Below are 22,999 nucleotides of genomic sequence, written 5' to 3'. Positions count from 1 at the left end.
TCTTGTGTAGCAAGAAGGAGAGACCTTCTGCACAGAAAAAAAAAAGATAGGGAGATAAAAGGTCTCCTTGTTGAATACTTCTATTTGGTTTGAAGAAACCATAGGGTTGTCCTTCTACAATGACAGAATAAGAAACTGTTGTCACTAATTCTTGAATCCACGTGATCCACCGGGAGTTAAAACTAAACTTTTCTAATATAAACCAAAGAAAGTGTCATTCCATCCTATCATATGTCTTACTCATATCTAATTCTTTGAGTCTTCTTTTTTTATTCTTCAAGTAATGTATACACTCATGAGCAATTAGAATATTAGTAGAAATTAATCTGCCTTTAACTTAGATTTTATGATATTCACAACTTTACAAATCAAAAGCTAATTTGTGGTTAATATGAACTCTATTACTGCGTACACACGTAGGGCTGCACACGGATCGGATCGGATAGGATATCTATATTTTTTTAGGCTAGATCCGATCCGCATACTTGCGGATCAGATCGGATCGGATATCGGGTATATCCGCATAATTCAAAAAAACTATTTTAAGATTCTGTTTGGCTGTTTTTACAAAAAAATATCCAAAAAATTTAATTTTTATCTGTTTAAGCCTATTTATTCCTAAAATATTATCAATAAGGTAGCGTTTGGTGGAGAGACAGAGACGGAAAGACTGAGACTGAGAGACAGAGACTAAGAGACAGGGATTGAAATAAATCTCAGTATTCTGTTTGGTGCAAAATGGGAGACAGGAATTGAAACAAGAATGAAACTCTAATTTAATTTGCACAAAGAGTAAAATTGGAATTAATTAATTGAAATGAAAGTATTTTAAGTATAAAATGTTATTAAAGTTTCAGTCTCCATCTCTAAAAATTTCAGTCCCCTGTGTCCCTACTTTTTGGAGGTACTGAAATACTGAAATTTTAGAGACAGAGACAGAAATTTTAGTACCAGTCTCTGAACTAACAAACACGATACTGAGTCTCAGTCTCTCAGTCTCTGTCTCAGTACCTCAAAACAAACACTACCTAATAGTTCTCTTGAATAACAAAAATAAAATAATAATCCAAGATTTAAGTTTAATTATTCTAAGTTGAAGTATAACATAAAAAATTTCATAAATTCATAAAATAACACACTAAAATTCATATCACATTAGAGTTTACTTTCTTAAAATATGCTATTTATATGTGATGTGCGGATATGCGGATTTGCGGATCGAATCTGCGAATATCACTGCCGAATCTACAATCCGATCCTACTATAATGCGAATTGGATCCGATCCGATCCGATGGCTCTACGGATTGGATAATATCCGCAAAATTCGGATCAGATGCGGATAATTACCCCAAAAATGTGGATATTATCCAATCCATGTCCAACCCTATACACATGGGGGAATAAAATCCATATGGTTATAAATTTATAATTGGTTGGCTAACATTTATTTTTCTATTTCTTTTGTCAGGCAGGCTGGAAGTTTTCCCCAAAAAAGAGAAAAGGAAGGCGGTTTTTGGTCTGGAAAAAAAGAAGGCTGGAAGCTAAATACTAACTTCTAGTTTGGGCTTGTAGCTAAAATGGTCTAATGAAAAATTGGGCCATCCCAGTATAGCCAGCCCACTAAAAGAGCTGGCATTAGAGGAAGAAAAAACAATTTCTATTTTCTGAAAAAAAAAAAAATTATCCGCTTAAACGACGCCGTTTAGATCTCGCCTCCGGCGTCGCCTCCGTTATCCATTTCTCCTCCTGCATCGCTACTCCGTGTGCTGCCACCAGCGTCTCTGCCACCCGCGTCTCTGCTGCCTCTTCGCCGGCGTCTTTCTACTCTTCGTCGTCGTCTCTCACCTCTCCTGCCGCTTCTCCCTCGTCCCTGGTAAGATTCATTGCTCTCTCATAATTTATTTTTATATGTTAAAATTCTATTTTGCTTCATAAATTTGATTTTAATGTTGTGACGTTGTTTGCTAATTTTATGTGGTTTTGTTGGCTGTTGTATTTGAATGTCAGCTATGGCTGTTCTATTTTCAAATTTTGTTGGTTGTGTTCATGCCATTCCTCCTGTGCAATCCAAGAAACTCCCATGAACATGCGCAATGTGTGGTTTATCATTAATTAGAATAGGCCTTGTTTTGCTCTTTTTCGTTTTTCTTATCATCAATTTAAGTTATGTGCATTTTGATTTTATTTTAGTTATGATATTTGATAAGTTGAACTTGAAGGTGAACTTTTACCTTAGTTTATAGTGAAGAAGAAGAGTGAGGGTGGAGACCTGACAGTGGTGGATTCCGTTTCCATATTGGTCGAAATATAGAGCTAAAAATTTGAACCCTTCCATTATCGGTCACTAACAAAAATAAAATTGATAACGTCACTTCCCATTAGTCCATTACTATTCTCACTTCGTTTAAGTTTTTGTTTTCCCTTATGCTTTCTGCTGAACTGTTATTATTTTTATTTTTTATTTTTTTGTTTGCAGTGTTTGGTTGATTTGATGGGTTAATGAATGATGATATGCCCTATGGCATGTACAACTGTTGAATAAAAAACGGAACATTTATATTCCTAATCTTAACTTTTATCGTTAACTTGTTTGGTTTTAGGGTTTTATAGATCTTGATAGTTGTTGTTGATGATGATGAAACAGTGATGGAGAGTGCTTTTGGGAATGCTTCTGCCATTACAGACCAGAGGCAAAAGATTGAGGGGAATGCAGTACAAAAGCACATCCTTTCTGCTGTTATTTCTTCCAGTGACATTGTTCAGGCTAGGAGATTTATTGACCACGGTTCAGTTTCTTTTCCTTGTCCCATAACTTCTTTTTTTTCTTTTGTTAATCTAGGGATTTATTTGCTTTCCTCAATTTCAAGCTCTTGATAATCTTGATGTTTTTGGTTTTGTAGTGTCATTGGATGATGTCCCATTAGTAGTGTCGCGGCAGCTGTTACAAACTTTTGCTCGAGTTGGGAAGATTACAGCCAGAGACCCAGAAAGAAATTGCACATTACACCCTTGCACAGATTCAGCCTCGCGTTGTGTCCTTTGAAGAGCAGGTTTAAATTTACGCATTCTGCAATTGGAGACTTTAAATTGTATCCTACTTACTTAATAGTAGTGTATAACTGTTGTTTATGGAAAGCTTTATCTTGCAGGAAACATGCTTCTGTAATCCCCTCTTTGCTAGCAATCGATTTTTACTTTTTTCCATAAGTATCTTGTTTGATAGGTAAATTCTGCAAACCAAAAATACTTACTGGATAAAGAGGATTTTTTACTCACGTTTTGTGCTATTCTGAACAATCGTATAACTTGTCCTGAGATGATGGGAAGGAGAAGAGGAAACTCACTCTTTTGCTTCTAGAGTCACTTGTTTGGATATGCATTCAACAACGTAATTATTACTATGGTAGTTCATTATTATGTCAATCATCAGGAATGCGGTCTTAGAAAATTTCTGGTCACCAAGTTTATTTGCTTGTGTGAAATAATGTGTTTCTGTTTCAGCACCAAATAAGAAACACACTCCTTCCTTACTAATTTTATAATTTTATATTTTTTGCAAGGAAATCCATATTAGATGGTTCTGTTTCTAAGACCGTGTTTGACTTTTTCTTTTCTTTTGTTTGTTTTGGCTCTTGTTAGGAGGATCTCTTGTCCTCCAATCTTGTATTATTTTTCTCTGTCTTAGTTATAACCTTCTTTTATCAATTTTTTCTTTTTTAAAAAGAAATGCCATATAGGATAGTCATAACAAATCATGGAAGAGCACAAGTATTCAATACTATATTATCTATAATTTTTAGCGTTATATACTGTCTATTGCAATTCCAGTTCTTTGTTTGCATATATATGAACATTATTATTTTAACTTCTGTAAGTATAGGGATGTTTCGTCCTTTCTAACTACACTTTTTCTCTTTGTTACTGATGGAAAATCATTTATTTATTTATTTTTGCAAAGCAAAGTCTTCAATTAAAATCTACCCTTTTTTGGCAGGATGATGATGCTGTCCATGCTGAAGCTTTTATTAATAAAGCATCATTTTTGGTTAGCAATAGTCAGCACTCAGCATGAAGCACTGAATTTGCAGTATAAGGTTTGAAAACTTATGGCTGTGAAAGATGACTTAGCTTAATGATCCATGAATTCAATGAGTCTTGACAAATCTGTTTCTCTATTTTCCAATTTTTTTTTACCTCTCAGTATGCTAAGCAAGGATCTTAGATTTGAAGAGGAAATTCTTGGAAGCAGCTTTGTGATATTATGATATATCTCAAATTGAGAAAAGACAAATAGGAGATGAGTACGTATGTTGCATTCAGTCTTTTTTGTCTGATTTTATTGATATCCTTGTGTCTTTCTACGTATGCACTTGGTGTATTCTTTATTGTAGGGAGATCAATGAGGAAGCCTTGAGCAAGCTTTATCTGTTGCTGTTACATGCACATTATTGGCAACTGCAGGACCGCAATGTTAACATTTTCTTGCAACATTGTACTAGGTATTTGATTCAATCATTATTCATTAATGACTGTACAATTGTGAAAGTTCTGTTCACAATGTCAAATGTTATTATATTAATGTTTGTGTACTTTGATTAGGATGAGCGGTGTTCAAAGTTAAATATCCATCCAATACGACAGAAGCTCTCTCTCTCTCTCTCTCTCTCTCTCTCTCTCTCTCTCTCTCACACACACACACACACACACACACACACACAGAAAAAACAGCAACAACATCATTTGTGGCTTTCCTTGCTGATTGCATAATGTGAATCCATTTATATCAGGTGTATTTTGGAGAGAATTCTTAGAAAGCCTGAAACTGATGCATTTTCAGAAGAATTGAACCACATCAGGTTAATATAGGCTTGCATTTTGTATCTTATTTTGGTAAGTTGAGGTATCTTTGTGTCTCAGTTTTTTATTTTTCTTTTCCACAGAAAGCTCTTCTTCCAGATAATTTCACTGTGGTGGACTATGCTATGATTGAACATAACCTTCTGAGTGCAAGCAAACTGTATACCAATACGAGGTTTATGAAATTTCCATCTCCAGTTTATTGCTTCATTTGGTTAGATTAATTTGAAATTATTATGGGTTATATGCCTTTTAAGCTGTTTGTATGCTTTTGTAGCTTTGATGAGGTAGGCACGCTTTTGGGATCCCACCTCACAAGGTATACTGGTATAGCATTTAGTTTCAACAGTCATACATTTTTAAGCTGTTAATTTTTTATTTGAATTTTCCTATGTTGTTCGTGCACTTTTTTTCAAGTTCAATCCGTCCATCTTTGTTTTGATTTTATTTCTAACAATAAATTTTGCATTTAGGCCGAGAAGATCGCATCAAGAATGATTTATGAGGATAGGATGAGGGGATCTATTGACCAGATATGTATATGACAGTTATGGCCGCATAGTTTATAATTGGTACTCAGATGGTAGAACTTATAATTGAGGGACTCTTGTTGGCCACTATGAGAAGAAAAACAGTATTCCGCAAGGGATAACTCAGGGCTGTCTTCAACCTCTTTAGTTTTTGCGCTACTATTGCAGGTTGAAGCTGTTATACATTTTGATGATGGGAATTTTTATCACGTTTAAATTATTTGAGGGTATTTTTGTTAATAACAAAATTCGAGTACATTTTTTTCGGCGAGAAAATTATTCGAGTGCATTTTTTATGGTTTACCTAAAAAGATATCCACATGGGCGCATCAAAAAGTTAAGTTCTTTACTTATCTATTTGATTTTTTTTCCTGCTTTTAAAAACAGAAGAGCAGGTAATCCAATTCATTATTTTAACAAAATTCTTGAATCACTATCACTTCTTAGTTCATCTTATTCTTCTGTGAATGTGTATTTGATGATTTGTGTTGGTTTGAGTTAATTGGAAAAAGCTAAATTAATATCAGTTCACAACACCAAAGGTCATCAAAGTTTTATGAATATTAAATTAATAAGCAATCATAATAAATTAAGTTAAGCCAATTTGTAATAGCTCAAATGGCATAGTCTCCCCATACTCAATTAAGAAGTTGCGGGTTCGAGTATCCTATCTTTAGTATAAAAAAAAAAATAAATTAAGTTAATCAATATCTTTTTAATATTTTAAATTAGTACTAATTGGAAATAAATTGATATTGCAAATAAAGGGAATCATTTTAATGTGATCTGAATTATGGTGCACCCCTATATTATGCATTATTACTTTATTAGTGATACTATTTTTTATATCTTCAAAGCAAGATTCAGGTTTTATTTTGTTATTATATTCTTCTCATTTTAAATCTGAGTTCAACTAAATTTGAAAGAGATGTAAATAACTTAAAAAGATTATGATGGTAATATTCCCCCTTCTCATTAGTGTGCGCATATATCCATCAAGCATTTAAAAAGTAAATTAACATGTCTTTGAAAAAAGATCTTTCTTAAAAGATGGTGTGAGGATCCACCAGGAGCCCCACAATTGTACCGGAAAAATTTCTTCTCCCATTTCCATTCCTGCAAGAAAAAGTTTTCGTCTTCAAATTTCCATTTGAACCAATAACCGCGAGGATTTTCCGAGGAGTTTTGCCATTTCTACTACAGACATGGCACATACATGTCAAAGTAGGTAGAATTAGATAAGTTTTCATGACGTGAAAACCTGAATAAGTTCAATGTTTTTTATTCATCGCATCTCCTTGAACGAAATAGAAAAAAAGTATATATATTTTGTTATTTCTGAGTTATAAAATTTTAATGACACTTTTAAATTATAACTCAATTATAATTATCATAAATACCATGATCTTAATTCTTAAGCATAATAGAAACTACCTATTTATAAATCTTAAGACACAACAAAAATTATGGTGGGAGAAAAAAAAGCTATCAAAAGATATTTTGATGGTGTAGAAAATTTTCAACCCAAATAAATTAACTATTGCTCCTTCCTACTTTTGACAGAGTCAAATTGAAAAAACAAATAAAATTTTATAGCCAACACCCTTTTAGTCCAGGGTAGAAACAACCTCGTACACTATGATTAAACAAAATGCAGCACGTTACATCAAAAATAGGCATCAAAATGAAATAACTATAATATAAATTGCAATGCAGCATAAAAGAATTTCAAAATGACTTTAACATGATGTTAATACAGTTAAGTTTAAATTTTAGTCACAATCCAAGGGCTATTATATGGTTGATTAGTTGTTTCAATTTAATAAGTTTATTAAACTGATGCCAGTTGTGCTTCTGAGTTCTGTGACATGTTCCGTGCTAGCAAAGTTTAAAAGATAATCCAAATTACAAAATCATTGATTAGAAGACAAGTCTAGTAGATCCTAAAAGTAAGTTATATGCAACAGAATTCATGTGAATACCATTGAAGTTGGCTAAGTTGGAAGGGCTGCAAAACCATGTTGCTCCACAGAAGGATCAAAACAGCCACAGAAAATAAGAATGATGAATCCCATCAAGAACATCCCTAACACAAACCCATAAGCTTTTGCATAACATGCACTATTGCCTCCTCTTCTTGTTTCTTCCTTACTTCCCAATTCTTTTCTCTCAACCCTCAACCCAGAAAAACCTTCAAAAAATTCCTTAGCATCTTCATAATTAGCAAAAGATGCGATCCTATCAAATCCAACCTTTGTTATCTCCCTCTCATCATGAAATTCCACCATATCCTTGTCAGTGTCGCCAACATCATCATGAAAAACCTCTTCTTCTTCTTCTTCTTCTTCTTCTTCTTCTTCTCCGTCGTCATTGGAGCAAGAGCAGGTAGAATCATTGTCGATGTTGATGTCTTCAGGGGACAGTGTCTGATGAGTGTTCCATGCATGAAAGGCTTTCTCCAAGGAGGCAAGTCTCTCGGAAATGTGGTGCAGATGGTGGGGACTTAATGACAATGGTGATTGAGAATTGGAAGCAACTTCAGCAGATAACAATTTCCGAATGAAAGCAATCTTGTTCTTTATGTCTTTGGAGAGAGATTCATGGGACTGTGTCTGATCAGGGGCATGCAGCAACAGATCATCCAGTATGGATGAGAGTTCTTGGAGTTTTGAATGCAGCACTGAGCTTTTCTTTGTCATTTTTTCTCTCTTTTTTCTCTAATGTATGCAGTTGAAAGTAGTGGGTGTTTTGAGGTTGCAGTTACTAACTCTTGAGAAATGGAAACTGTGGGATTAGAAAGGAGGTAGGTGGCATTTGTAATTGGACCCCTCAAACCTGAATAGTAAAAACAAGGAAGGCCCAATCTTATGCTAATTAACAAGAAGTTACAACATTTCATAAAAGAGCAACATTTATGCTAATTAACCTGAATGGTAAGGAACTCTTCATTAAAGAATGCTGCATCATTCCAAATCATTCCAATGCAACATTTGTTTTTGTTTGATGTTTTGTGGAGATGAATTATTACGGTGATGTGGGCTAATTCTGGATCTTTTGCTGGACTGAATTTGTTTGATACAGTGTTTGAAATAAATAAATAATTAATAAACCTATTTTTGAAATTAATTTTTATTATTCAAAATAGTAAAAAAAAACTGCAGTAAAAGATTCAACAAAATTACTTATTAGCACGTAATAAGCAATCTCAAATATTCAAATGAGTGATGCCACATTTTTCTTGTTAATGGGCTTTTTTGTTATTCTTAGACAGAATGTGTCAATTGTTGCATGGAAATCTCAATACGAATTGTGACTTCAATCACATTGGACATTATCAACTTTGTAAAGTTTGATTTGGTAAAATTTTTTGAAAATATATTTGTCTTTTTTTTAAAGTATTTATGAGAAACTTTTTTAAAAATTGACTTGTATTTATCAAAATTAAAATATTTAATATAATTTTATATATTAATTAATATTTAAAATTCAATTCTTATATTAATATTTATTATAATATTTTTAAATTTTAAAAATTAGTTCTTGTTATTATTTATGCTTATTAAAAATTATTTTTAATTTAATTTATTAAACACATATGTTTTCATTTTTAAAAAATTATCTTTTAAAAATTAGCTTTTATAAATTATTTTTAAAAGTAAAATTTTTACCATACTGAAAAACAAGAAACGCAGACTCAGAAACAACAACAAAAAATTTAGTAACAAAAGAGCAAAACAAGGTCACAGCAATGCAAAGAACATCGCGCAACTCCAATCAAGGCTCCAACCACTCGATGAATTCTGCTCCATCTCACATTTCTCTCTTCGCTAACAGAAAATTGAACCGCCCAATTAAGACTTAACAGTTCTCTGATCTTCATTGCCAAATCACCGTCCTAACAAAATGGCTGCTGAGAATCAAATTAAAACAATAAAGAAATATCTATGGAGTCGATTTTAATAATGACCGACTTGCATATACTCTCTCAAACAAGAACAAATCCCCTTCAAATAGTAAAGAATTCATTCTAAAAAATATTTCAAATTAAAAGAGAGTCACAACAATTCTTTATCCAAGAATCATTTTTGTTCGAAACACACCACCAAAACCGGTAAAATTAAGGTTCTAGAAGATGATAGCGTCGCAATTAACTTTTACCATGTCTGTATAAAGAGTAGTCTATTAAACTACTCTTCCACCTTAATCCATGACAACAATAAAGAAATTTTGTGATTCACAAATTCAATTCAATAGAATACATAAATTCAATTAAAAATTACTAGATAACTATACATAAATATTTACTCTATCTAACTCTAAAATAATAAAAAAAAAACAATCTTAATCATGTCTAATGCTAAAAAAATATAAAAAATGAGTCCTATTTAATAAATTAATAATGGCTTGACAATTCCCCTAGTTGGCTTAGTGAAAATCTCACCAGCCTTTACCTATTAACCACAACCAATCAAGTGTTACGCCAGCAAAAATGCCTGCAAGAAGAAACGACACCAATATGTTTCCCAAGGCATTTTGCTCTGGTCCCTTGTAACCTTTGGGTGCACTAGTAAGAACACAGACAGTGAGATAACCATTGGATAATCCCAAGAAAGATGTCAACAACATCATCCAACCTTGGTCACCATACTTTGCAGTGAAATAAAATGCCGGTATAAGTAAGATACGACTAACTATTGTTGTCGTGAGCAACTTTCGAGACTCCATTTTAATGCATTTCACTAGGGGAATGTATCTTCCGATTAAGTCACACGCATTGTACATGGCAATCAAAACAAGAGCATACCAATCGCCCAAACTATGTTTTCCAGTGTCTTCTGACAAGAATCCAGGGAAGATAGAGAGTGTTAGAGAATATATGAGGAACAAATCAATTGCATAATCAATGTTCTCCATTAACAATTGCTTCTTTCCTTTGCGCTCTTGTTTCTTTACATCTTCATTGTCAGATGAGGTCTGGATGCCAGCGGCTGCAAGATCAGCTGAAACAGTTTTTGCTCCTTCTGATGCTGCTTTTGATCGATAATACTTCACAATTGGTACTTTGGGAAACACAAATGCATAGAGAAGGACACAAAGAAGCTCAAAGAATGTTGTTATGGCAAAGAACAGAAGTGCTCCTTTGCGAAGACCATCTTTGGAGTTCTCAAATGCAGCTTTTGTAACTAACCTCAAAGCAGAAGTTAATGCACCTGATGCTGCTCCACCAGCAAGGAAAGACTGAAGCAATTCAGGATGCATATATGAAAGGTCTCCCACCATTCCACCTTGGACATGAGCATCTGCTATTCCAAATGCACCACTTACTGCACATATACCAATGAAAGTTCCAATTCCTCCTTTACCAGATGTTGCTAAATCTATAACTAACACCAAAAGAGTGGCTACGAAGAAAAGAATGTATCCAAATAGGTTCCGAAATCTTGTGTTTATTCTTTCTTCGTTGTAGGCAAGTGTTGCAATCGTTCCAACTGCAAATGGCTGGTATACAAGAGTAAGAACTCTTGAGGGGTGGTATCTCGGAAACAAGATAGAGTAGTAATCTGTTATTGTGAGCATACTGTTCCATGCGAAAAGACATCCATTTCCAAGAAGCCAACACACTGCTATTGCTGTATACTTTCCCTCAAGTCTCGTTGGAGGATCTGCGGTAACCATGGCTGCCTCAGATACTTACTTTTAACCTAGCTTGGTGTGCTATATGATCCTAGTTGAGAGCACAGATAGTCAGATACAATAAAAAATGAGTGCTATTGATTGTTGATTGATTGAATTGAATTGTATTATGAAGGTAAAACTAAATATATATAGAGCATTGTTCAAAAAAAAGATAAAAGATAAAGATAAGATAAAATAAGAAGATAACATAAATATAAAAGGCTTGTTTGGGTGAGTTTTTAGAAAAAAAATCTTTTTTTGAGTTATCTTTTTTTAAAAGATGTAGAAGTAATTTTATGTTTGGGTATTTCATGCAAAAACATTTTTTTATCTATCAATTATGTTTGAGTATAATAATATAAAAATACTTTTTTGTTTATTTATTACATGAAAAACATCTTTTTTAAATAAAAAAGATCTTTTAAAAAAATGTAAATTACAGCTTCTCAAAAAAGATGTTTTTATTTTTTTATTTTTTTAGTGTTTTTACTTTTACTACTAGAAATTTGTCAAACACACTAAAAAATAAAAAAAAGATTTTTTTATTAAAAAAAGATATTTTTTTTATCAAAATAATGACGCTCAAACAAGCACAAAATAAAATAATAAAGACTAAAATTGTAATTGAATTTATATATTCTATTGAGCTGAATTTATAGGTCACGAGACTTTTTTATTATTGTTATGGACTAAAGTGAAAAAATAATTTAATATAACGAAACTTTTTTATTGTTGTTATGGACTAAAGTGAAAGAATAATTTAATATAACCTAAACAAGATCACGTTTTGAGTACGATGAAGATGTCTAAACTTGTAAAAATCATGCACAAGTTTTCTAAAATTAAAAGCAACCTTATAATCTGATCGAACATTTTGAATGTTAAAAATTTGTTAGTTACCGTGACGCCAAATTCACCAAAGCTCAATAAAAGAAAATGAAGTTTTCTTTCACTAATTTTGACGGAAGATAGTTAAAGATGATTATTAATCCACTAGTAAAACATCATTATCTAATCTTATTATTCTCAAGATAGCTATTAGCTCAAACACTTTGAGCCCTATCACATTTTAAAAAGGAAAAGTTCATGTAACTAACAAAATTTTTGAATAATGTGTAAACAATAGGAATTAATAGGGTTAAAAGAATAAATTTAATTAATAACATTAAATTAGAGTATAGTGTATTTTTATTTGATTGGTAGTTATTCATATTGTTCAAAATTTTCATTGTTTCCTAACACTCCCCTTTTAAAAAAGAATGGAAAATAGACTCTGATCTGTTCTCACATTAGAGTGTGGAACTGATTCTCTACTTTTAATAACAGGAAAGAGTCACATATAATTATTTTAATATAAAATTAAAAATAAAAATATTATTACATAATCTTTAATTATTCATATAACGATTTTTAATTATTAACATATCACGTGAAGAATTTCCCGTTTAGTTATACAATATGTGCTGCTACTTGTTCTGATCTATTTCTGCCATTGCCATTCGGATCGTGAGAAGTAGTCTCTGCACAAGTCAACACCAACGAAAATATTTTTTCCACATGAGAAATAATTCGAAAAAAGAAGAACAAATCAAAAACAAAAAACAACAATTCTATACCAGTTCAACTTACTTTTCGTGCAGACCCCATCAATGGGATCCCACACAAGATCATTGATGCAAAAGCACCTCTTGATCCCACTCCCAGAGCTAGGATCTAGTCCACACGCCGACGTGGCAGAATCACAATCCTTCTGCGATGTGCAAACCGTTTCCCTGGGCAACAACCACTGGATCTCCAAACCGGGTTGGGGCCACCGGTTCACCGGAAGATCCGGGTTTAAGTTCACAAAACTCGAATAGGCACTGCAACCAACATCCCTAACCCGAATCTGGTAGGAGGTAGTGGACCCGCCGGTACGGAACGTGCAACAAAGCAGTCCGTTATTACAAACGGAGGCGGAGGCGGTGGCGTTGATGTAGGTATGGCAGAGGCTGGAGGAGGAGCAGTTAAGCGGCGACATAAGAAGCGCTTGGGTGCAATTGAGGTAAACAATGGTGTTGGAGCTTGTGATGTTGAAAGGGAGAGTGTTGTTGAGTTGGATCCCTTGGTGAATCTTGTCGGTGGTGATGCACGTGTTCGGCACGAGCGGTGCGGGACGAATCACGAGACGCTGGGACTTAGGGTTTATGGACTCGATCGGGTAGGAGTTGTTGAGCGTGTCGAAGACGAGGGTGTTGGTGGTGCAACGGATTTTGTAGGCGGAATCACCACAGGTTGGGGTGGTGCTTAGCGGGAATGGGACGGTGGTGTTGCCGCATGGGGGGCATGGGGTGGCTGGTGTCACATGAGGAGCACGTGAGATGAAAAGAATGGATGGTAGAAGGAAGAGGATGAGGTTTGTTGGGGTGGCCTCCATTGTTGCGCGGTGAATGAAGAGAGAACAAATTGAATGGAATGCATCATGCATTAACGTCATGGTTACTACTATATATCGCGCCAATTATGGTTTTTGCTATTTTATTTTATTTTATTTTGTTTCTTATTATTGCTATATATTTATTGCGTTCAATACTGAGGACTTTGACTTTCAGCATTAAATGATAAATATTATTTAATAATAATATTATTATATATTTAGAAAAAATATAATGCCGTTTTTAAATAAATAAGGTCACTCCCTTTTAATTTGCTTATCAAATTGTTATCACTAGGTAGAAAATAATTTTCTTCAATAATATCCGGTGGAACAAAGAAACTTTTAGTAATTATATTATAACTAATGAATTTTTTAATGTTTCTCTAATGTTATAAAAATAGGAAGTTAAATAAATTTGTATTTATCATTTTAAAATTATAAAAAATTAATAAAAGTTTTCGTGAGAAATTATTGATATAGTAAAGAAAAGTTAATTTATAGTTTAACAACTTTTGAAAAAAAATATTACAATCATAAATTGTCGTTGTAGGAAAAATAGGCTCAATAACTTTAATAATAATTACCATACTTTTATAAGTAGTGATAAATGACAATGACAATGAAAAATGAGAATGTGAATTAATGTATTAAATAAGTTCTTTCAATCTTTTTAATTCATAATATTTTGGGTCAATTTTAGTTAATGTTAAAATATTTTATTTGACTATTTAATCAAGGTTAAACCATAAATAGAGTTGGATGCAATACTGACTTAAAATAAGTATAATTTTGTCTAATTTTAAATATTATTTATACTATTTATACTTCTAAAAAAATATCATTAACAGATATTCTGAAATACTTAATAAAGTTTTAATGTATATATAATATATTTATAAAAAAATTTTATTATATTATTGACAGGCATGTGCTAACAAAATTTCAAAAAAAAAAAAAAAAACCAAAACAAAGAACGAAAATTAAATTGAGTTACATGCTTTATTTAAAGGATTTTGTTAGAACACTTATATAAATAAAAATTAAATTTTGTTATGAATTGAAATAGATAAAAGAATATAGCTTTAATTTTGGTTAATTCTCAAATTGTTGAACCATTATTATTATTATTATTATTATTATTATTATATACAAATAAGGAAATAAAACCAGTGAAAAACCGGTCGAACCGGTGGTTAACTGTCAAACCGGCCGAATTGGCCGGATTTTATTAAGCGTTGGTTTTCCCACCCAGCCACCAAACGGCGTCGTTTTGACGCCTTTTAACAAAAAAAAAAGAAAAAGAAAAAGGGGCTGTTCCTGAATGAAATTGAACGCTGCTGAGTGAGCCCCCTTCTCCTCTTCGAAGAGTCCCAAGTCCCAACCCTAATTTCCTCTTCGAAGACAGTCACCTCCAAGGCTCCAACAAACGCCACCGTCACCTCCAACAAACGCCGGATCGAAGCGTCACCGTCGCGGCGAGGCAGTTATCAACGGCGTCGTTGTCTTGATCTCTGAACTCCGAAGCGTCTGGTCGTCGGCGTTGTCTGGTCGTCGGCTTGTCATCCTGGTCGTCGGCGTTGTCTGGTCGTCGTCGGGCATCTGGTCGTCGTCGTCTGGCCTTCTGTGCTCTTCCGCGGTGAGTACTCTAACATAACATCTTTGTTTTTCAATGAATTTTGTTTATTTGGTTTGGACGTTTGGTGACAAAACGGTATGAACTGGGTTGCTGACTTGCTGATGTTATTGAGTTCATGGGTTTTTGGTTTTTGTTTTCCATTGATTTTTTATTCAGTGAGGAATTTAGGGCAGATTTCAGTTTAGAGCTTCAGATGCAGAGTTTTTTCAGTTTTTCTTCTGAGTTCTTGTTCTGCTTTTCAATTTTTTTTTTATTTTGTTAATTATATGGATATGGATTAAAGGTTCTGTAATTTTGAATAAATTTAATGTAAATTCAATGTTAGAATTCTGAATTTTGAATTTTGAATTTTGCTATATAAGTTCAATAATAATAATTTAGGGCAGATTTGAGTTCAGAACCTGAATTTAGTTTGGATGCTGAGTTTGGATTTTTCTGTTTTGAGTTGGGTTGTTGCTTATATGATTCTGAATCTTGCTTATATGCTTAGTTTGTCTGTTTTTGGATTTCCTGACTTTTGATGCTGAGTTTTCTATTTTTGGATTCTGGGTTTGTGTTGTTGAATATTTGATTGGAAGGCTTTTGTTGAATACTTGATTGGAAGTATGGTATTGCTTTTGTTCTTTTCTATTACATGAACGCTTAGGTTCATCAAGTATGCTATTGCTTTTCCTGTTTTGTTCCAAGCTGAAGTCATGAAAGCTATGCTGAAGAAGAATAAAATGGACTAAAGAAATGAGCCATTGCAAGGAGTTCAAGTTGCATTCCTTCAATCACGAGAGATGAATGATCTCACTTGCGTTAATTGTATGGATTCTGAGTTAATTGTATGGACATCGGATTCTGAATTAATTTTATGGATATTGGAATTTCAGATTCTCTTTTCAGGTTTTTGTTGTTTCAAGTTGGTTAATTGGATTTCTTAGCCCGTTTTGAGTTTTGAATATTTTGATTGGTCTTTGTTTATTTAATCTTTTTCAGTGATTTCTTGAAATTGTAAGATTGATTTTTTTTTTCTATGTTGTTGATACTGGGTTATTGATTTTTCTGATTTTAAGTTGATAGTGTTATGGTGCAGTGTTTCAATGCATTGTTTATGCTGTTGTTATATTTTTATTACTATTTTTATGAAATTGGAATAACTATTAGTGGTATTATATGCATTTTGATTTTTGTTAGTTATAAATGTTGATTTTTAAAATTGTTTCTGAATTTTTAATGGATAATTTATTATATTGATTTTTCTGATTTTAAGTTGATAGTGTTATGGTGCAGTGTTTCAATGCATTGTTTATGCTGTTGTTATATTTTTATTACTATTTTTATGAAATTGGAATAACTATTAGTGGTATTATATGCATTTTGATTTTTGTTAGTTATAAATGTTGATTTTTAAAATTGTTTCTGAATTTTTAATGGATAATTTATTATATAAAATTATAAAATTTTAAATTTTATCAATTTAAAAAATATTAAATTTAAATATTTAAAAGTATATATTAAATTTTTAATAATTTTATTTCATATTTAATTAAATCGGTTGAATTCTGGTTGAATTTCGGTTGAACTTCTGAATCATTGAACCAGTTGCTATACCGGTTCGTTGATTGGTCCGGTTCTCTCAACCTTAAAATGCAAATCCACAAACCCCAATAGTTATTGTTTTTATTGACAAGGTGACCGTGTTTACAAGCAAAAAACGAAAAAGGAAAAAAAAAAAGGGAAAAAAACTGAGAGAGGAAGTCCAAAACTTTTTCTCTCATTCGTATAATCCAATTCCTCTTCCTCCTCTGCAGTCTGCAATCTAAGTCTGCATTTCTGCATTCAACTTCTTCATAAGAGAAGAGGATGGTTTTGTCTCAGAAGATTCACGAAGCTTTCAAGGGCACAGTAGAGAGGATCACGAGCGCTCGAACCGTCTCAGCCTTCAAAGAGAAAGGAGTTCTCAGTGTCTCCGAGTTCGTCATTGCCGGCGACAATCTCGTTGCCAAATGCCCCACTTGGTCCTGGTAAATTTTCCCCCTTTCTTTTTTTTTTTTCATCCCAAAGATTTCATCTTTCTTAGTTAGGGTCCCTGTTACACGATGTTTTCGTTCCTCTAATAGCTATTTGTTATTTCCAAAATATATATTTTTTTAAATCTGCTTTCAAGCCTCAAAATTTTACCTCTCAGAAGGATTTCGATCAAGTTATATAGCTTCGGTCCTTGTAACAAAGGGTTTGGGGTCATATGGGACTTTCGGGGATGATTTGAATCATGTACATATATTAAGTACTAGCAAGCATTGAAAATTTTCATTCATTTGTGTTATGGCAATTGCTAAAGCTCAAAATTAAGATGTCCTTCTTTTTGTGCCCTCATTAATTGTTAATGTTCTGTTTTCCCATTGCATAATAGGGAATCAGGTGAGCCAAGCAAAAGGAAGTCATATTTGCCAGCGGATAAACAATTCTTAATTACTAGGAATGGTAAGAGTCGAGCTTGGGATGTATTTGTATGTCATACATCTTCTTTGTTCTTGTTATCTTCAGTCTAGTTTGAACTGTGTTATGTTGTTCTTTCTGTCCTTAAAGCTAGAAAATTATGATACCTGTATTTCCCTGAGGTTCTCCTGAATTTGTTATTGTGGTCTTAAACAAGTAACTATGGCTGTCCTCATTAATGCTGGTTTATGAGGTTGCTTAACACTTGACAGTGCCTTGTTTGCGGAGAGCTGCATCTGTTGAAGAAGAATACGAAGCGGCTGGAGGAGAAGTTCTACTTGATGATGAAGAAAATGATGGATGGCTAGCAACTCATGGAAAACCTAAAGGTATGTATGTTGTTGGGGGCATTATTCTAGGGTTGTGTTACATTGCCGTACAAGCTTGGGGTTAGGTTAGTCCACTACCTAAAATAACCCCCACAATCTTAGTGCAATAATGGTTTCGTAGTATTTGCTTTTTACAAATATAGGCTTTTCCCAAAGTAAGTTAGTATTATGTTCATTAAATGCAAGTGGTGAGGCAACAGCATCGCAGATCGGTGTCAATGTCAGACTCTCATCTCGAGCTTCTGGGTGTGCCACAACCCCCATTTAATCATAAACTTCCACCTTTCTTTCCCTAAAACAGACTCTTACAAATTTTTTCCTCCCTCATTATCTATGCTTCAATCTGTGCTCATTGTTGTGACCAGATGTTGTTTCTGTGTTTTGTTGAATTCCCCAATTCTGCTCCTCCTTTTGACGAAAAAGAGAGTGAATGATCAAGTTGCTCCATTGACATACTGACATAAACATATATTGAGTTGGCCAATCAAATCCTTTAATAATCTGTTTTCCACCTTGAAACTGCTCCCCTCCCCCCCAACCCACCACAACAAAAAAAAAAAAAAAAACCTTGACGGGATTTCCATATTTGAATTAAGTTCTTCCCACTTGTGAGTGGGATACCAGCAAATGTCCAGGTAGACAGGTATTAAGGTCTCAGCAACTGTTTTTCCCTTGAGTCCAGTGTGGCTAGCTCACCTCCACCCAAGAAAGACCTAAGGATTTATTTGCAACATATTGAAATCTCCAAAATTTCAAATAAAATTTCAAGCTACTAACCAGAATTGAAATAATTACAACTGAAATTGAAATAAGATCCGTCCTATGGTTGTGAGCATGAATAATGTATCTGTTTATAATACTTTTTTATACAGGACTAGCATAACTCCCAAACTTGTGGGAGTAGCAAAACAAGAGCTTCTATTCTATATGAGTATATTGTGATTTGGTTCTAATCCCATTCGCTGATGCTCATACCTTACACCTTTATTATTACTTTTTATTTCTTTCTTTCAAGAAACCAAATCCGACGAGGAAGAGGATTTACCTTCCATGGAAAGCCTAGAAATCAGCAAAAAGGGACCTATTAAGCAAATTTCATCCTACATGGGAGGTGATGAGGAAGACGATATTCCGGATATGGCTGAGTTTGAAGAAACTGATAACATTGTTTCAGATCCTGTAAGTTGGGTATCACTTTCTAGGAAGCTAGATTGTTGTTTCCTAACTGTTATACATCTGTATTTGGAGTGAAAAGTGAAGGTTTATTGAATCTCATGAAAGAGAACAGAAATATGTATCGTCTGTCATATGTAGATGTATTCTCATATTATGCTTGTTGCGAGTCTTTTCAGGCTGGTCTGTCCTTGCAATATTTGTTGGAATTAAAATGTTAGGTAGGCTGTAGGCAATAACAACCTGAATGTGAGCTCTAACTCAATTTTTCATTTTAATACTTTTTATTTTTTATTTGCATAATTTGTAATAGTAATATAATATTTCAAATAATTTTCCACTAGTTTACTTATTTTTTATGAACTATATACTTTCATTGTTTACTTGTTTAGTACTAATTTAAGAAATGTGATTTGTCATTGTTTACACTTCAGTCTACATATCTAGTGGCTCATGAACCTGATGATGATAATATTCTACGAACCCGAACTTATGACGTCAGTATCACGTAAGATGAGTTTCAAACTTTCAGTATAACTTTTTTTGATTGCCATTTTGTTCCTGAACAAACTGCTACTCGTGATATCAGAGAAGACTGTGTATCTTTTCCTGACATATCACACAAAACAAACTATTGGAAGATATTTATTCCTGACATATTTGTACTCCTCCTATTTTCTTTGTTGTATCTTGTTCTTTCTGTCATAGAAAGGACTACCTATTTTGTATTTGAAACAAACAGTCTTTAGACAATAATTTGAAAAGTTCTATTTGACTTGTTTGCAGGTATGATAAATATTATCAAACACCTCGAGTATGGCTTACCGGGTATGATGAGGTTTGTTTTCCACAAGATCTCTTTTTAACTATATATATTCATTTAGTTTTGTCTGGTCTATAAGCCTACGGTGAACCTACCAGGACAACTAATGTTTGCTTATTTTAAGTAGTGGATATAAATGATGTGAATAACTGAATATCCCGAACTGGGGGCTCAGGGGGTGGGTTGATAACAGTTCCTTAATCTTTTTTCTTTTTTATACCTTGGAAACTTAGTTCACTGGTTTATGATCCCATCTTTCCATCTTGCAGTCAAGGATGCTTTTGCAACAAGAACTTGTCCTTGAAGATGTTAGTCAGGACCATGCTCGCAAAACGGTGAGATATGACATGAATTGTTTATGTGAATGATATTTTATCAGAATTCAATACGATGTTTATTGTTGGATGAAGCAAAACGGGTAAAACTATTAAGCTTAATACGTCCTATGTTTTTTACCCCTCTATTTATCAATTTATAGTTTGCCAAACTTATGTTAATACGTTATTGTTCTAACATGAAATATATACAGGTAACAATTGAGGACCACCCTCACTTGCCTGGTAAGCATGCATCTATTCATCCATGTCGACATGGAGCAGTGATGAAGAAAATCATTGATGTGTTGATGTCACGTGGGGTTGAGCCAGAAGTTGACAAGTAAATCCTTTCTGTCCAAGATATTATTGCTTTCATAGAAACGTAATTAAAATCTTCCACATGGTGATATAAACTGGATTTTTCTTTTAATAAATCTAAAGCAACATTGTCTGTAATTGTTTACAACATCCATACAAATATTGTTTCCTCATTAGCTTCACAATTTTTTATTTATCGGATATGTAATTAGTGGCTTTCAGGTGATGGAATATTTGATTATGGAATCTGCCTAAAGATTGTTTGTAGCATATACTCAAGCATGCATCTGTTTGTTGTTCAATAATCATTTACCCCTTTCCTAGTTTCCGTGGTTAATTATATTATGTTCCTCGAGATAGGGGCAACTTTATGCTTGAGATGCCATATTGAATTCCAACATGTATGCTTATGCCTGTTAATTTTACTTCAACCACTCCACACGACTTGAATTCCCATAAATAATGACTTGTTTTTATTCAAATTCGTGAGTTGTGTAAGCTTTCAACTGGAACTTGGTACGGCGCTTCTGGATCTGGTCCCTCTTAGCAATGCCTGACTTAGTATAATCACATTTTTTTTTCCTTGGAGTGCATAACTAAATATAAGTAATGTATTTGTGTAGGTACCTGTTCTTATTCTTGAAGTTTATGGCCTCTGTAATTCCAACTATTGAGTATGATTACACAATGGACTTTGATCTTGGTAGCTCCAGCAACAATTGACTAAGGTAACTGATTTTTATTTGTTTTCCTTAGTATCATAACATGGCTTTTTTCTTTCATTCTTATATTCTTTTTTTTTTCCAGATGGTAGCAGCACATTCAAGTATAACTGGGGAATATACTCCATTGTTGATTTCCCATTGGATCCAATGCAGAAACACTCGGTCCTTTTATCTTGTTTTGTTGGTTTGTTGCGCATGTATTCAGATTGCGTATAAACCTTGCTGTTGTTGCCAAGTGTACATGTCATGTAAATTATACCTTGTTGTTGTTGCCAAGTGTACATGTCATGTAAATTACAGCCACGTTTGTGTGGTTTGGTTACTGTCTTTGTACATATATAGCTAACTCTACGTCACTCTATAATGAAATATATGGCAGCCAATGCTTATCGTTACGTTCCCCCCAACTTCTATTTAAAAAAAAAATCATAGATTTCATTAAGATAACAAGAGTTACAATTAGGGCCACTCGAGTCAGCAGTAATAGAAGAAATGAGATTTTCCAACAAAAATTAACCTAGAGAGAATGATAGTCAAATAGAAGTCACTACTCACTTGTTTGTAAATCACACTTAAAATGTGCGGCGAAACTTGTAGATGATTTTGCTTAGTCGCTTGTGCTCTTTATGCATTGGAAATTGAAAGTGTTAAATGACAGATCAAAATGTGTCATGTTATATGGTTTTTAAACGCGAATTACTTCTTTAATGTTGAGCTTGTTAAGCTATTATGTACGTTTTTGTAGTGAAATGCTGATTAGATTTGGACTTATAGCTTGATAGTTATATGACATTCAAGTTGAGTAATACGAAAGATCACCACCAAATATAGGACTAGCGGATTTTATAATTTAATTTTGATGTATTTATAGTATAAAATGTTTATACTGTCTTCTAATGTATGAATCATTTATGCGGATAATGTAAAAAGTTGTTATATTTATTAATCTAACGTTAAATAATTGGATGTATTACATGTATATGTAAAAAGTAAAAATAAAACTACCTTATACTCATATTATATAAAAATTAAATTCTTCTTTAGAAATTGCTAATATCCCTTACAAAAAAATATGCCATAAATAACTATTATTATTAAAGGATTGTTTAGATGAACTTATAAAATATTTTTTTTGAGTTATCTTTTTTTAAAAAATTATTTAAAAAAGTAAAAACAATTTATTTATGGGGACGTCTGTGGTAGCCATAATGAAACAGTGACTAAGGTGGCCAAGGATGAATATCCAATTGAAAGGTTATGCGTGGTAGATTTGGAAAGAAAAGACCAGAGTAGTTAACATGGTCAATAATAGTAAAATTCTTAATAAATTATATATTTTATTTATAAAAAAATCAACCAATATAATCTAAATATAGTAAAAATTAATTAATTATTTAGTTATGAATATAAAAATTTAAATATATAAAATATTTAATTATATAGTCTGTTGAATTTTTTTAGTTTTATTAAATTTGTAATTAAATTTTTATATTATTTTTTAATTAAATTCTTATACTAATTTTAATTTTGTAATTAGGTCATTTTCGCGTTAAAATATTAAAATTAATGAAATATTTTTTTGGAAAAAATGTGGTCAAAGATATACTATGGGTATCTTAGTTTGTGAAAAAATATTCTGTTAATTCTAACATTTTTTACATTGACAATGACCTAATTGCAAAACTAAAAGCAATGTAAAAATCTAATTGAAAAA

At 32.8% G+C, this 22,999-nt stretch overlaps 2 protein-coding genes and 3 pseudogenes across 6 annotated transcripts; 3 read left to right on the top strand and 2 right to left on the bottom strand.

The window, feature by feature from the left end:
• Positions 1-1,639: 1,639 nt before the first annotated feature.
• Positions 1,640-3,057, top strand: LOC148569890 (COP9 signalosome complex subunit 4-like; annotated as a pseudogene). The gene is made up of 3 exons (XR_015907111.1): positions 1,640-1,874; positions 2,646-2,786; positions 2,902-3,057. The product of XR_015907111.1 is annotated as a COP9 signalosome complex subunit 4-like (transcript).
• A 698-nt stretch (positions 3,058-3,755) lies between these two features.
• Positions 3,756-5,664, top strand: LOC107632560 (COP9 signalosome complex subunit 4-like; annotated as a pseudogene). The gene is made up of 7 exons (XR_015906948.1): positions 3,756-3,769; positions 4,288-4,302; positions 4,393-4,500; positions 4,789-4,857; positions 4,942-5,033; positions 5,136-5,177; positions 5,332-5,664. The product of XR_015906948.1 is annotated as a COP9 signalosome complex subunit 4-like (transcript).
• Positions 5,665-9,825: 4,161 nt separating this feature from the next.
• On the bottom strand, positions 9,826-11,070 carry LOC107634199 (equilibrative nucleotide transporter 3 pseudogene; annotated as a pseudogene).
• Positions 11,071-12,513: 1,443 nt separating this feature from the next.
• LOC107632559 (wall-associated receptor kinase-like 20) lies at positions 12,514-13,540 on the bottom strand. Its single transcript, XM_016336228.3, has 2 exons — positions 12,694-13,540; positions 12,514-12,584 (listed from the first exon to the last, which is right to left on the bottom strand). The coding sequence occupies exons 1-2, from the start codon at positions 13,538-13,540 to the stop codon at positions 12,514-12,516; spliced, it is 918 nt and encodes a 305-aa protein (XP_016191714.2).
• A 1,197-nt stretch (positions 13,541-14,737) lies between these two features.
• ATG3 (autophagy 3 (APG3)) lies at positions 14,738-21,684 on the top strand. 3 transcript variants are annotated; one of them, XM_088508027.1, is made up of 12 exons: positions 14,788-15,116; positions 15,810-15,923; positions 16,913-17,125; positions 17,515-17,585; positions 17,813-17,929; positions 18,945-19,108; positions 19,537-19,610; positions 19,889-19,940; positions 20,195-20,260; positions 20,455-20,582; positions 21,184-21,288; positions 21,368-21,684. In XM_088508027.1, exons 3-11 carry the CDS (start codon positions 16,965-16,967, stop codon positions 21,281-21,283), a joined length of 933 nt encoding a protein of 310 aa, XP_088364153.1. In that variant the 5' UTR covers positions 14,788-15,116; positions 15,810-15,923; positions 16,913-16,964; the 3' UTR covers positions 21,284-21,288; positions 21,368-21,684. The 3 variants fall into 3 exon arrangements, with proteins under 3 accessions (XP_088364152.1, XP_088364153.1, XP_088364154.1); XM_088508026.1 differs by lacking the exon at positions 15,810-15,923 and having other exon boundaries at positions 14,738-15,116; XM_088508028.1 differs by lacking the exon at positions 14,788-15,116 and having other exon boundaries at positions 15,810-15,943.
• Positions 21,685-22,999: the final 1,315 nt, after the last annotated feature.

Source organism: Arachis ipaensis, chromosome B3 (genome assembly GCF_059453495.1).
Source record: "Arachis ipaensis isolate K30076 ecotype BB chromosome B3, ASM5945349v1, whole genome shotgun sequence".
NCBI lineage: Eukaryota > Viridiplantae > Streptophyta > Magnoliopsida > Fabales > Fabaceae > Arachis > Arachis ipaensis.
Note: the sequence above shows the minus strand (reverse complement) of the source record. Positions and strands in the feature narration are given on the sequence as shown.

Coding starts and splice junctions, on each gene's coding strand:
- LOC107632559 (XM_016336228.3), bottom strand. CDS start 13,540: ATGACGTTAATGCATGATGCATTCCATTCAATTTGTTCTCTCTTCATT. Junction 12,585..12,693: donor TGATGGGGTCTGCACGAAAA/GTAAGTTGAACT, acceptor TGACTTGTGCAG/AGACTACTTCTCACGATCCG.
- ATG3 (XM_088508026.1), top strand. CDS start 16,965: ATGGTTTTGTCTCAGAAGATTCACGAAGCTTTCAAGGGCACAGTAGAG. Junction 17,586..17,812: donor ATTCTTAATTACTAGGAATG/GTAAGAGTCGAG, acceptor AACACTTGACAG/TGCCTTGTTTGCGGAGAGCT. Junction 19,611..19,888: donor ACTTATGACGTCAGTATCAC/GTAAGATGAGTT, acceptor ACTTGTTTGCAG/GTATGATAAATATTATCAAA.